This window comes from Hylobates moloch, unplaced genomic scaffold, assembly GCF_009828535.3.
Source record: "Hylobates moloch isolate HMO894 unplaced genomic scaffold, HMol_V3 SCAFFOLD_16, whole genome shotgun sequence".
NCBI classification, from domain to species: Eukaryota; Metazoa; Chordata; class Mammalia; order Primates; family Hylobatidae; genus Hylobates; species Hylobates moloch.
In genome coordinates this window covers 60,305,217-60,318,738 of record NW_026652291.1, presented here as the reverse complement: position 1 = coordinate 60,318,738, position 13,522 = coordinate 60,305,217, and the positions used below count along the sequence as shown (strand labels likewise).

Here is a 13,522-nt window from a genome sequence, read left to right as displayed (position 1 = left end):
TTTAATTCCTCATTTCTGCCTTATAGTACCCAAAGTAGAATACATGTTTGATCTCAGTTATAGTGTTGTTTGCCCATTCCACCATTCTAGAGCTTATAATAGTGATAGAATTGTAGCAATAAAAGGGCATCGTCTTAATTTTACTATCTATATACTAAGCTGAAAATCAGTGTCTCCAACAGTTGTTTTCAATAGAAAGGAAAATTAACATTTAATAGTAACTAGGCATAGAGGGAATAATAGACAAATAGAAAAAGTATAATAAGGAAAAGAACAGAGATGTTGCTCGTTAACATTGGCAATGGGACAGTATATCCAAAGCTAAAAATGAAATCCAGAAATGAAACAGTGATGAGTATATGATCCATCACAATCCCCATTCCCAACTCCGAACTCCCAACCAAGCATGGTGCCAAGAATTATTTTTATGACCTTTGTTTCAAATTGTAGGAAATGAGGGGAGCTACCAATGTCTTCTGGAAGAGATATAAACATCTTCCTGAAGCACTAGCCTTTTGTAAGACCTGACCACTGTCCTGGGAGGTGATAAGGGTGAATAGGGTAAAGATGGAGGGAGCATAAGGTACAGAGTGAAACTAGGAAACAATGCAGGGATACATTTTCCAGGGCCATCACCCCTAATGGGTACTGGAAGCTACAGTCCATCCTTCAGCAGCATGTATAGATCAGACCTTGAAGATGATCTATCTGGAAGTGGTCCATGCTTCTCTCCCACTGGGTAATCCCATCTGCCGCCGTTGTTGGTAGAGAGTCTGCAGCAGAGGACAAAAAGGTAGATGTGGGTGTTTATAGCAACAAAAAGGGCAAGCAAGTCTCTCTGAACCTGTTGTATGAAGCTTATCAAGACAGACACCACTGCTTTTGCTTCCCCATAGTTTTCTTCATTGCATGATAACTAACTTCTCCAAACTAGGATTTGCTACATCTAGTGTGACAATCTCTGGAACATTTCAGTAGCTTATGGTGATAATAATAAGGATGAATATTTGAAAATTAAACTATTTTGGAAAATCTGGGCCATATGACTACCACACCCAGAGATGACTACCAGGAAGGCAGAGTTCTTAGGCCTCTGAGGAGGTGGCATTTCCTTCAATAACTTTAAAATTTCTTCACATTTTTGGTTTTTTGTTTGTTTGTTTGTTTTTGAGATGGAGTCTTGCTCTGTCGCCCAGGCTGGAGTGCAGTGGTGCATCTCCGCTCACTGCAAGCTCCACCTCCCGGGTTCACGTCCTTCTCCTGCCTCAGCCTCCCGCATGGCTGGGACTACAGGCGCCCGCCACCATGCCCAGCTAATTTTTTGTATTTTTTTAGTATAGACGGGGTTTCACCATGTTAGCCAGGATGGTCTCGATCTCCTGACCTCATGATCTGCCCGCCTCGGCCTCCCAGAGTGTTGGGATTACAGGCGTGAGCCACCGCACCCGGCCCACATTTTCAAAAAATACATAGAATAGTATAATGAACTCATGTGCCCATTGTCCATCTTTAACAAATAATTAATAGCCAATCTTTTATTTCTACTCTCCCACTGTCCCTCCCTACTAAATTACACTGATGCAAATGCCAGACATCATTTGACTTTCCATCCATAAATACTTAATATGTACCTATAAAAGAGAAAGGCTATTTTTAAAAACATAACTACAATATTATCATACCAAAAAACTCTCCAATGTTAACAATTATTTAATATCAAATGTCCAATAGATAATTTTGTTCAACTGTCTCATGAATTGTTTTATTTATTTATTTATTTTATAGCTTGTTTCAGTCAAGATCCAATTAGGGGCCATATATTTGTAGACGGTTTATAGAGCTTTTAAGTCTTTTTTCATCTTAGGTTAATCCCTCCATTTGTGAGGATTTTAGGGAGGAATGTTATTTCCCCAGTGTTGCCTCTTAAGGCTTAGACCCTAATTTCTTACTGATGAAAATAAAGGGCATCTTGGAATATGGGAGCAAAATATATACCTATCTTAGTATGAAGGAACTGTCCCTGGGGACACCAGGAGCTTGGGGTGAAAAAGGAGCCTAAATATGCTCAAAACCCAAGCCATTAAAAAAAACAAACAAACAAAAAAAGGCAAGACTGGACTTTTCTTTTTTTCTTTTTCTTTTTTTTTTTTTTTTTGAGATGGAGTCTCACTCTGCCGCCCAGGCTGGAGTGCAGTGGCGCAATCTCGGCTCACTGCAAGCTCCACCTCCCGGGTTCAAGCAATTCTCCTGTCTCAGCCTCTCGTGTAGCTGAGATTACAGGCGCCCGCCACCACACCTGGCTAATTTTTGTATTTTCAGTAGAGAGAGATGGGGTTTTACCATATTGGTCAGGCTGGTCTCTAACTCCTGACCTCAGGTTATCTATCCACCTGCCTTGGCCTCCCAAAATGCTGGGATTACTGGCGTAAGCCACCGCCCCCGGTGACTTTTCATTTAATAGAACTCTTTACAAACCTCTCCTTGTTACCATGCCCTTTACCTTTTGTTGCTGGAATCAGAATCACAGCCCCATAAATTTATAAAATATTATTCTAGCTGTCTCTGGAGAAGTAAATGTGGTTTTTCCTAGTTCAAGTAGTACCTCTACCCAAAAGATACATTTCATAGAAAATACTTTCTTGTGGAACTACTGAAGATGTCAGTGTGTCCACACTTATTTCACCCTGGCCAAGACCTCTCAGTTTAAAGCCTTTCACTACCATGTGGCCTCATTTTAAAACCCCAAACCAGGAAGCTAATCTAACAGCAGGATAAAACCTGAAATTCAGACCATTCTGGAAGATTGTGAACATACAGTTACCAGGGTTGAAACCCATGTCGTTCTTCACTGGTTATATTACACTACCCTGAGGCATTTCGTGTGCAGGCCTAACCATGTGAGATTTTATGCACAGACAAGTTAGACTAGCCAGGTCTCACCTGCAGGACTGGTAGCTGGAAACTAGGAAGACTCTCTAGTGTAGTTCTGCTCTCCCTCTGAGCTGAAGGATAGAATGGAACAGTGAAAGACAACTTACTTGGGCAGTTTCTCGGCAGTGTTACTTGCGGGTCAGGGTAACGAGGTAGTTCTTAAAGGAACACTACTCAGAAGGGAAACACAATTAGCAATTTAAGAGATGGGATATAAAGTCTGTTCTTTTCCTGTGAGGACCAGGTACTGGCAGAGAGGTCTGAGATTTAACTATGAGTGGAAAAATAGGCAATATAAATATTTAGGTGAGCTATGGAAGATGGCAGCCTCTTAGCAAAAGGACTGGTGGTACCACCTTTACTGAAAAAGATGGGGAGAAGAATGGATATTGGCCTTATAATCCTCAGAACTGAGCACCCAGCATTTTCAATATAGGGACTTTTGAGAAGCCAGTTTAATCCTATAGGCCAACCTTCTGGCTAAACAGTAGGACTCGACTGGTGACAGGATGAGTGCTAACCAGGCAAAATCCAGAGTGTCCCTTCACTCTGAAGAAAATGGGATGGCTCTTAAAGAATATTAAGGAGCCAACTACAGACAGTGCTCTTTGGGGGGCAAACCTCAACATCTTGTCATCTTGAAAATCTTCATTTTAGTATATGTGTCTATAGTTGAAGCCCCATTCCTTTGGAAATGTTATTTAACTTACCAAAATTGTTGGGAGTGAGGACTCTTGTGTGGCCTGAATGCCCATTTGGGGATGGTCTGAAAGAAAAAATCCCCTGTCCAGAGGAGGCAGATGAAGGTCTAAGGAAAGCAAATAAAAGCATCAGCACAGAAAAAGACAGGTAAAGGTAAAAATAAAAAGCATATGTAATGGAAGAGCCTATACAGCTAGGCCAGAGAGGAAAAAATCCTCTGCTTGCAACTGATGATAATTTTTTCTTTTTTTTTTTGAGACAGGGTCTCACCCTGTTGCCCAGGTTGGAGTGCAGTAGTATGATCATGGCTCACTGCAGCCTTGACTTCCTAAACTCAAGTGATCCTCCCGTCTTAGCCTCCCAAGTAGCTGGGACCACAAGCATACACCCACCAAGCCTGGGTAATTAGGTCTCGCTTTGTTGCTCAGGCTGGTCTCCAACACCTGGGCTTAAGCAATCCTCCCACCTTGGCCTCCTGAAGTGCTAAGATTACAGGTGGGAGCCACTACCTGGCCAAAATACAGTAATTTGGATGTATATTAAACACAGTGCTATCCAGCTTTCTTTTTTGCTTATAACGCACATTATAAACTTCAGTGGTACAAGCCAGTGTAGAAGTAACCCCAGGACTGCTGGCAGAGTTTTGTTTTTTTGTTTGTTTTTTGAGATGGAGTCTCACTCTGTCACCCAGGCTGGAGAGCAGTGACACCATGTCAGCTCACTGCAACCTCCACCTCCCAGATTCAGCAATTCTCCTGCTTCAGCCTCCCGAGTAGCTGGGATTACAGGCACATGCCACCACTCCAGGCTAATTTTTGTATTTTTAGTAGAGACGGAGTTTCACCATGTTGGCCATGCTGGTCTCAAACACCTGACGTCAAGTGATCCACCCTCCTTGGCCTCCCAAAGTGCTGGGATTACAGGCGTGAGCCACCGCACCCAGCCTGCTGGCAGAGTTTAAGTATGAACACACCCCCCAAAAAAGGAAGCACAGTGTTACTCACCTATAAGATAGGCTGTGAGTTGAAGCTGGTGAAGGGGTTTCTGGAAAGCATAAAAATAAGCCTGTGAGATAATCCATGAACTAGAGAAGAGATTCAGGTATACTTGGGGCCAGGGCAAAGGAAATGGAGATAAAAGATTTTTAGTATATACGTTAGGGTTGGGGGCTACTGCCAAGTGAAAAAGCTCATAAATCACATAGCAGTATCTTTTATAGGTGCTTTCCTCTCCCTTTCATGAGTCTGTGGGCTGCGATCCCTCACTGCCTTCATGTGCTCTCATGTGCCTTGGCTTCCCCTCTAAGATGGAAATCACCAGAAAGAATGGGTAAAGACAAAAATTAGCTAGGAGTGACATCAACAAAAATGGCAGAGCAAAGACCTCCAAAAATTTCCTCCTCCATAAAAGCAATGAGAAAATTGGCATAATGGTCAGAATCAACTTTTTCAGAAATCTGGAAATTAACAAAGGGCTTGTAGTAATCTAGAGAATGTTTATTCAAGAAAAATAGCAAAATGTTAGTAAAAACAGCAAGGTTTTTGGCATTTTAACTTGCTCTATTGCCATTTCTCCTTCTCCAGCTCCATGGTAGCCTTGAAAACCAACAGGGCATGCTCATGGTGAAACCCAACAGTCTGGCAGTCACTAGAGGGGATGGAACAGGGTTGGAGCTTTTTGAAGGATTCATTCCCAGAGAATTGTCATTATTTGACCTGTCTAGTGGTTCCCTGGCAGACCCCACTTTCAAGGTTGTCTTTATTTGACAGCACCAGGACTTGGAGCTCAGAGCTTACCAAGTGCAGAAAAACCTTTCTCCAGTCTGTTGAAAACAATTAGAAGCACTTGTTTGGCTGCCTAAGGAGATAGATATCAGCTGGGACAAACAAAAGGCTAACCAAAAAGCATGACATATAGAAAACAAATAACAAAATGCAGAAGTCAGTCCTTCCTTATCTGTAATTACATTAAATGTAAATGAATTAAAAGGCAGAAACTGGCAGAACAGATGAAAGAAAAAACAAGTCCAACTATTCACAGTCTACAAGAGATTCACTTTGGATTCAAAGATGCATATAAGTTGAAAGGAGAAGGATGAAAAAATATATTCCATGCAAAAAACAGTGAACAAAAGAGTGGCTATACTAATATCAGACAAAATAGACTTTAAGACAAAATTGTTGGGCCAGGCACAGTGGCTCATGCCTGTAATCCCAGCACTTTGGGAGGCCGAGGCGGGCGAATCACTTGAGGCCAGGAGTTCGAGACCAGCCTAGCCAACATGGTGAAACCTCGTCTCTACTAAAAATACAAAAATTAGCCAGGCGTGGTGGCACATGCCTAGAATCCCAGCTACTAAAGAGGCTGAGGCACAAGAATCGCTTGAAGCCAGGAGGAGGAGGTTGCAGTGAGCCGAGATTTTGCCACTGCACTCTAGCCAAGAAGAGAGTGAGACTCTGTCTCAAAAAAAAAAAATTGTTACAAGAGACAAAGGCATTAAATAATGACAAAGGGGTCCATTTATCAAGAAGAGAAACATTTATATATGCACCTAACAATAGAGTCCTAAAATACCTGAAGCAAAAACTGATAGAATTGAAGAGAAAATAAGACAATTTGACAATAATAGGGACTGGGCATGGTTGCTCACGCCTATAATCCCAGCACTTTGGGAGCTGAGGCAGGAGGATCGCTTGAGCCCAGGAGTTCGAGACCAGCCAGGGCAGAACAGGGAGACCTCATCTCTACAAAGACATGAAAATTGAAATAAAAAAACTAGCCAGGCGTGGTGGTGCATGCCTTTTGTTCTAGCTACTCAGGAGGCTGAAGTGGGACTATCGCTTGAGCCTGGGAGGTGGAGGCTGCAGTGAGCCATAATTGTGCCACTATACTCCAGCATCAACAACAGCACGAGACTCTGTCTCAAAAAAACAAGAAAACAAAAAACAAAAAACCACAATAATAGTTGGTGACTTTAATACCCCACTTTCAATAACGGAAAGAACAACTGGACAGAAGATCAGCAAGGAAAGGAAACAGAAGCATACTAATTGAACAACATGATATACTAACTAAACCTAGCAGACTCTATAGAATACACCACCCAAAAATAGTAGAATATATATTCTTCCCATATACACATGGAGCATTCTCTCCAGGATAGACCACATATTAGGTCATACATTTAAAAGGATTTAAATCAGGCCTGGTGCGGTGGCTCACGCCTGTAATCTCAGCACTTTGGGAGGATGAGGCAGGCGGATCACCTGAGGTCAGGAGTTTGAGACCAGCCTCAACATGGAGAAACCCTGTCTCTACTAAAAATACAAAATTAGCCGGGTGAGGTGGTGCATGCCTGTAATCCCAGCTACTCGGGAGGCTGAGGCAGGAGAATTGCTTGAACCTGGGAGGCGGAGGTTGCGGTGAGCCAAGAGTGCACCACTGCACTCCAGCCTGGGCAACAAGAACGAAACACCATCTCAAAAAAAAAAAAAAATTAAAAGGATTTAAATCACTGAAAGTCAAAATCAATAACAGGAGGAAATTTGGGAACTTCACATATATGTAGATATTAAACAACACATTGATAAACAACCAATGGGTCTAAAAAACAAAAATCACAAGGGACATTAGAAAATACTTTGGAATGAGATCGGGCATGGTGGCTCACACCTGTAATCCCAGCACTTTGGGAGGCTGAGGCGGGCAGATCACCTGAGGTGAGGAGTTGGAGACCAGCCTGGCCAACATGGTGAAACTCCGTCTCTACTAAAAATACAAAAATTTGCCAAGCGCAGTGGCACGTGCCTGTAGTCCCAGCTACTTGGGAGGCTGAACCTGGGAGGCGGACGTGGAAGTGAGCTGAGATGGCGCCACTGCACTCCAGTCCGGGCGACAGAGTGAGACTCCATCTCAAAAAACAAACAAATGAACAAACAACCTTTGGAATGAATTAAAACAAAACACAGCATGCCAAATGTTACAGGATGCTGTGAAAGCAGTGCTACAGTGAAATTTATGACTGGAAACATCAATAGTAAAAAAGATCCCAAATCAATAATCGAACCTTCCACCTTAGGAAACTAGAAAAAGAACTAAATCCAAAATAATGAGAAGGAAGGAAATAGACTAAACCAGAAGTACATGAAACAGATAATAGAAAAAATAATACAGACTCTCAACAAAATGAATTATTTGAAATGATTGACAAAGAAATAAAGGGGAAAAGACTCAAATTACTAAAACTAAGAATGAAAAAGAGAACACTGTTGTTACCAACCTGACAGAAATAAATTGGCTAGAACATCTATGTTTTTCAAAGGAGTGGGAGATTTAGAGGGAGACTATTTGGAGAATTAAAAGAAGAGATTTGGGAGTTTCAAATTCTTTCTTGTGAAAGTCTTCTCTGTTAGGTATTCTCTAGGTACTGGCTAATGCCCTTGAAAATGGTAACAACAGTAATAATTTTAAGGGGCTTTAGGTAAGAAATTAAGTAAGCAGGCCCAAAATATTCCTTCACTGGAATATTTTTATGTTTAAAACACAGCAAAGAAGCCAGATACCCTTCAGGCCAACAATCGGCATCTTGTGAACCTTCTTTTTACACTTAGCTTGTAATGCCATCTTGTGGCAATTCAAAAAAATCCAAGTCAATTTTACTGAAAAGTTATCCTCCATCTCCTAACCAGAGGTTTTCAATGACTTCCTATCACTCAAATCTTTATTTTCCCCTTATTAGTTGGAAAACAAAAATATCATTATTTGAAAAACTTGTAGGCCGGGCACAGTGGCTCACGCCTGTAATCCCAACATTTTGGGAGGCCAAGGCAGGCGGATCACCTGAGGTCAGGAGTTCGAGATCAGCCTGGGCAACACGATGAAACCCTGTCTCTACTAAAAATACAGAATTAGCCATGTGTGGTGGCACATGCCTGTAATCCCAGCTACTTGGGAGGCTGAGGCAGGAGAATCGCTTGAACCTGGGAGGCGGAGGATGCAGTGAGCCGAGATCATGCCATTGCACTCCAGCCTGGGCAACAAGAGTAAATCTCCATCTCACCAAAACAAACAAACAAACAAATAAACAAAAAAAAACCTTGTAATATATGTATGGATACATGGAATCACTGTCTGGAAAAAACAAATGAAATGGCATTATATTATGCATAGAAAACCAGAAATCCGCAGATCTCTACATAGAGTAGGTTGATTTCTGACACCCTTTTCCCCCCACCTCACCATTATAAGAGTCTCTGGGAGTTCTCCTTCCCTGCAGACCTCTGCCTCCCTGATAGACAAATAATAAGCATCAATTAATAAATATATCTCAGTTATCTGGCTTCCCTATTCCCTATTTATCTATAGCTACACATTCAAGCATATATTGTTCTACTACAGTGGGCATACTAGTCAAAGAAAGATCCATACTTTACTCCTTCCAAAATGAACACCATGGACACTGTTGATTCAGTCCTTAAGCACTTTCACTATTTCCACCCCTATTTATTCTCTGTCGGTTTCTAATATCAGGTCTCCATTGCCAAAAGAAAATAGGGTCCAGTATGACATCAGATAATTTATGCCAAAACCAATATAAATTTAAGTTCTCGATAAACCTTTGCTTTCATTTAGCATTAGAAACTTCAATCTGGAAAGATAAGGTGAACATTACTTACTTGTCCCAAGCTACCAAAGCCAGCCTCTCTATAAGGAATGGATTCTGCTGAGGAGGATCGACTGTATAAGGTGAAACAAAAAGAAGAAAAAAAAAGGCAAAAAACCTAGTTTTACTTTTTATTGTTTTTTTTTGTTTTTGTTTTTTTTCAGACAGAGTCTCGCTCTGTTGCCCAGGCTAGAGCACAATGGCACAAGCTCAGCTCACTGCAACCTCTGCATCCTGGGTTCAAGTGATTCTCATGCCTCAGCCTCCCAAGTAGCTAGGACTACAGGCGTGCACCACCATGCCCAGCTAAGTTTTGTATTTTTAGTAGAGACGGTTTCACCATGTTGGCCAGGCTGGTCTCGAACTCTTGACCTCAAATGATCCACTCGCCTCGGCCTCCCAAAGTGCTGGGATTACAGGCATGAGCTACCATGCCCAGCCTCAAAAAACCTAGCTTTATATGTTGTTAGCACACAGAACACTCGTTGTTTTAGGGGGAAGGAGCATATGTCACTAATAGAAAGTCTCTGAAGCTGGATTGATGTGAAGAAAACACCTTTCCCTTCTAGTTTTGAGAGACTTCCTCTTGGCTCCCAAGAGGAGGGATTCCCTGACTGACACACATGGCCACCTTGGCACAAAAGCCTTGTGGTATGGAAAAACAAGTTTGTTTTTATGTCTTCTTCTCCCTTTCCATCTTTCAGCATAGACTTAACTCCCTTAAGCCGAGACATCTGTGGGGACCTGACCCCTAGTCATTGGTTACCAGTGTGTCAGGCAATCTGGACTTTCCAGTGATGCCACTGAGATGGCACCTGTCAAAAGAGCAGTGGTTCCATTTCTAGATTGTGGATCTTCAGATAAATTCTGCCATTTTCATTTCACTCCCTGAAAGTCAGGGTTGGCTTGTGAAAAGTTGTTAAACAACATGCTAAATGTGAAATGTCAACCCTCACTCTAAACTTTCCCTGTTCAGAGCATCAGATGAAGACTTCATTGGGTTTTATAGTGGCTTTCTGATTTTTGGTAGTCCATTGAAGAAGGGAGTTTGAGATTTCTTGTATACTGTTAATGATTGTCTGCCCATGTCCTGCCTGAATGGACAGTATCTTTAATAAAGCTAGATACAGTTTGGCTTAGGAAAAAAAAACAAACCCTAGCTTTAAACTTCTACGTAGACCTAAAATTTCATCAGTCCCAATCTGAGCTACAACTAGATATTTCTTTTATCTTCCAACTTTTGCCAACAGTTGTAATGTTGCTGTGTAGGTTTACCTGACCACTTGACTGCTATGCTGGAAACTGGGTCGTGGGGTAACTGAAAGAGAATAAAGTACAGAATAAAAAGTTGCCATCAATGGTGCGCCTGCCTTGCCTGGCCAATTTGTTGTGCGTGGTTATCTGGTTATATAATGTTATCATATTATGCATAAAGTTAGGAAGATCACATTATTGTCTCTGAGAGGAAACCATCTTCTACATAAGGAAAGGATATTCATCTCACACAGATATTTAGGGGAAAAATGTTCTCCACCTGATTGTGATGGGGAAGTAATACCCACTGGTCGAGGTGTGTTTGACCTGCAAGGGAAAAAAAAAAGAGGCGGCTCTAATCTCTCTAGGCAGAGGGTAAGTGCCACTTTAGAGGATCAATCAGATCAGTGTTTATAGAATAATAGCTTCCTCTCTGAGCACAAACTGCTTACTCTCATGTATTATAGGTAGCATCCTAAATATGGAAGCAAAGTTTCCATATAAAACCCATTGCTCTCCAACTCCCTACGTGGAGCTTTCTCCACCTCTGTATTGCCCATAACAGAAGTTTTAAAGTACACCTTTCTTCTCTCCTCAGTGCCTTACCAAGTACTCTCAACCATACATCTGTCCATCCATTCATACATCCCTCCATCCTCTCATCCACCTTAAGAAACTAGAAAAATAACTAAACCCAAAGTAACCAGAAAGAAGGATGCCATCCAACAAGCATATATTTGGGTCTATATTTCCTAGATCCTGAGATTACAAAGATAACTGGAATAACTGAGAGGCTTACAGGCTAGTGGGAGAGGTGAAAAAAAAAAATCAGAGCAGTGTTTAAGTGTTGTAATGGGCTTATCAGAAGTACAGAAGGACAAAAGAACATTAGACTGTAACTTCTATGAATGTAGGGGCTGTGTCTTTTTAATCCATAATGCAGGACTGATATTTAAAAAAAAGTGTGTGTGTGTGTATATATATATCTATATATCTATATATATAGTTTTGTTTTGTTTTTTGGGTTTTTTTTGTTTGTTTGTTTTGAGACGGAGTCCCGCTCTGTTGCCCAGGCTGGAGTGCAGTGGGGCGATCTCGGCTCACCACTGCAAGCTATGCCTCCTGGGTTCACGCCATTCTCCTGCCTCAGCCTCCCGAGCAGCTGGGACTACAGGTGTCCTCCACCACGCCCAGCTAATTTTGTTTTTGTATTTTTAGTAGAGATGGGGTTTCACCGTGTTAGCCAGAACGGTCTCAATCTCCTGACCTCATGATCCGCCCACCTCGGCCTCCCAAAGTGCTGGGATTACAGGTGTGAGCCACCACGCCCAGCCGATACTAAAAATATATTTAAGAATTAGTAGAGCATAGATATCACTAATTAGAAAGGACTGGTGGTATATATCCAGCCCGTAACATGGTACCTGATAAACAGTAGGCACTTAATATTTATTGAATGAATGAACAGACCATCTAACTCCACCTAATGCAGTCTTCACAGAGGAAATGATTGAGTTCAATTTTGAAGGATGAGTAGTGTAAGAAGTAAGGTAGAGTTTCCTCTTTAAAGACTTTCCTCTTCATCTAATTAGGAATAAATAGTAACTTCTCTTAAAAGCAAAATTTATTTAAAAACCTGTACTAACATTCTTAAATATCTGCTAGCCGTAATAAAGAAATCAATGTACTTTATGTTCTTAGCTCCCACAATTTAGCCTAAATATTTGCCCTGGCATGCTTATATTGGTCCAAGCAAGCATTAGGTTATAGCCTGTTCCTCTTCCTTATTTGAAGGTGTTTTTACCTTTCTCAGCATTCCACAAGTTACTTCCTCCTTCCTTTGTTCTCCTCTACCTTTGCCTCTTTTAAAAAATTCTAAGTTGCTAGCCAATCAGAACAAATACAGAATGTGAGGTCCCGTTCCAGCCAATGGAAACCGGACACAGCAATAAGGTAGACATGTCAGGTTATAAAAGACCCTGTCTCCTTTGTTCAGTGTACTCTTGTGGCAAAACTGCTGGCGAGTGTACCCTTTCTGCAGGAAGTAAAAATGACCTTGCTAAGTAAATTAAATTTATGTTCAAATGCTATTTCTTTATGGCACCGGGGAACAAGCATTTCAAACAGCAGGATTTCATAAGATGACAGTCCAGGGTGAGCATTACAATTAAGATTTTACTTCGGCACTTTCAGTAACTCTTTCTCGGAGAAGTGAAAGCTAAATTCATTAACCATTTTCTCTCTCTCAGAGTTCACACAGCCAGGAGTCAAGAAAGAACAGGAATTTTCAGGGGGTTGGGCTAGTATGGGAGCTGATAAAACTGACCTGCTTCCTTGGTACCGACTTGGAGATTCCTATAGGTAAAAAAACCAGGAGTGAAGAAAGCTGCAACTGAGGATCCTAATCAACAGATCTTCAGTCTTACTTGCTAGATAACTAAGCTCAATGCCCCTTAGTCATGGTTGCTAAGATTCCCAGTAGGAGGAAAAGTAGCAGCAGTATTTCCTTAGGATATTATTAGCTTTGAGGGGATAAAATTTTAGTTCTTCATAAGAGTGCATACGGAATCCCATAGACTAACATATGTGGGGAAATACGGAGTCTCTGGTGAGAGAAAGGAAAATGACACACTACAATGTGCTAGAATAATTACAGGAGTAGGATCAATAGGAAAATTATATAAATACACAGAACATTCTTAGGAAGAAAAACTATCTAGGAAGTAAAGTGTGATGCAAAGGAAGGGTCCTGAGGTGTCTTTGAGTTCCTTGAAGAGAAATTTTTAAGTTGCAACAGCTGTCTCTTCTATAAGAGAGCTTTCCGACTGGTAGGTCATGACTCACTGATGTTCAGGAATGGGTTACAAGTGTGCTATATATTGATCCTTTCATCCCCCAAGGTCTGCTGAGACCTCATCCATTTACTATAGTGTGCTGATTATACAAATACCAATTTCTGTGTGTGCCGTGATG

General features: G+C 41.4%; 1 protein-coding gene across 3 annotated transcripts in view; it reads right to left on the bottom strand.

The window, feature by feature from the left end:
• The window catches only part of RNF212B (ring finger protein 212B), a 44,467-nt gene that overhangs the window by 9,008 nt on the left and 21,937 nt on the right, over positions 1 to 13,522 (bottom strand). The window contains exons 7-16 of one of the 3 annotated variants that reach the window (XM_058429229.1): positions 12,876 to 12,904; positions 10,830 to 10,876; positions 10,571 to 10,613; positions 9,309 to 9,369; positions 8,872 to 8,920; positions 4,638 to 4,677; positions 3,642 to 3,739; positions 2,941 to 3,002; positions 693 to 773; positions 228 to 321 (exon numbers count right to left, since the gene is read on the bottom strand). In XM_058429229.1, coding sequence (XP_058285212.1) covers positions 705 to 773; positions 2,941 to 3,002; positions 3,642 to 3,739; positions 4,638 to 4,677; positions 8,872 to 8,920; positions 9,309 to 9,369; positions 10,571 to 10,613; positions 10,830 to 10,876; positions 12,876 to 12,904 — 498 coding nt within the window. In that variant the 3' untranslated portion in view covers positions 228 to 321; positions 693 to 704. Of the gene's footprint in view, positions 1 to 227; positions 322 to 607; positions 774 to 2,940; positions 3,003 to 3,641; positions 3,740 to 4,637; positions 4,678 to 8,871; positions 8,921 to 9,308; positions 9,370 to 10,570; positions 10,614 to 10,829; positions 10,877 to 12,875; positions 12,905 to 13,522 lie in introns of those variants that run through there. The other 2 variants (XR_009210169.1, XM_032179971.2) reach the window with 2 other exon arrangements.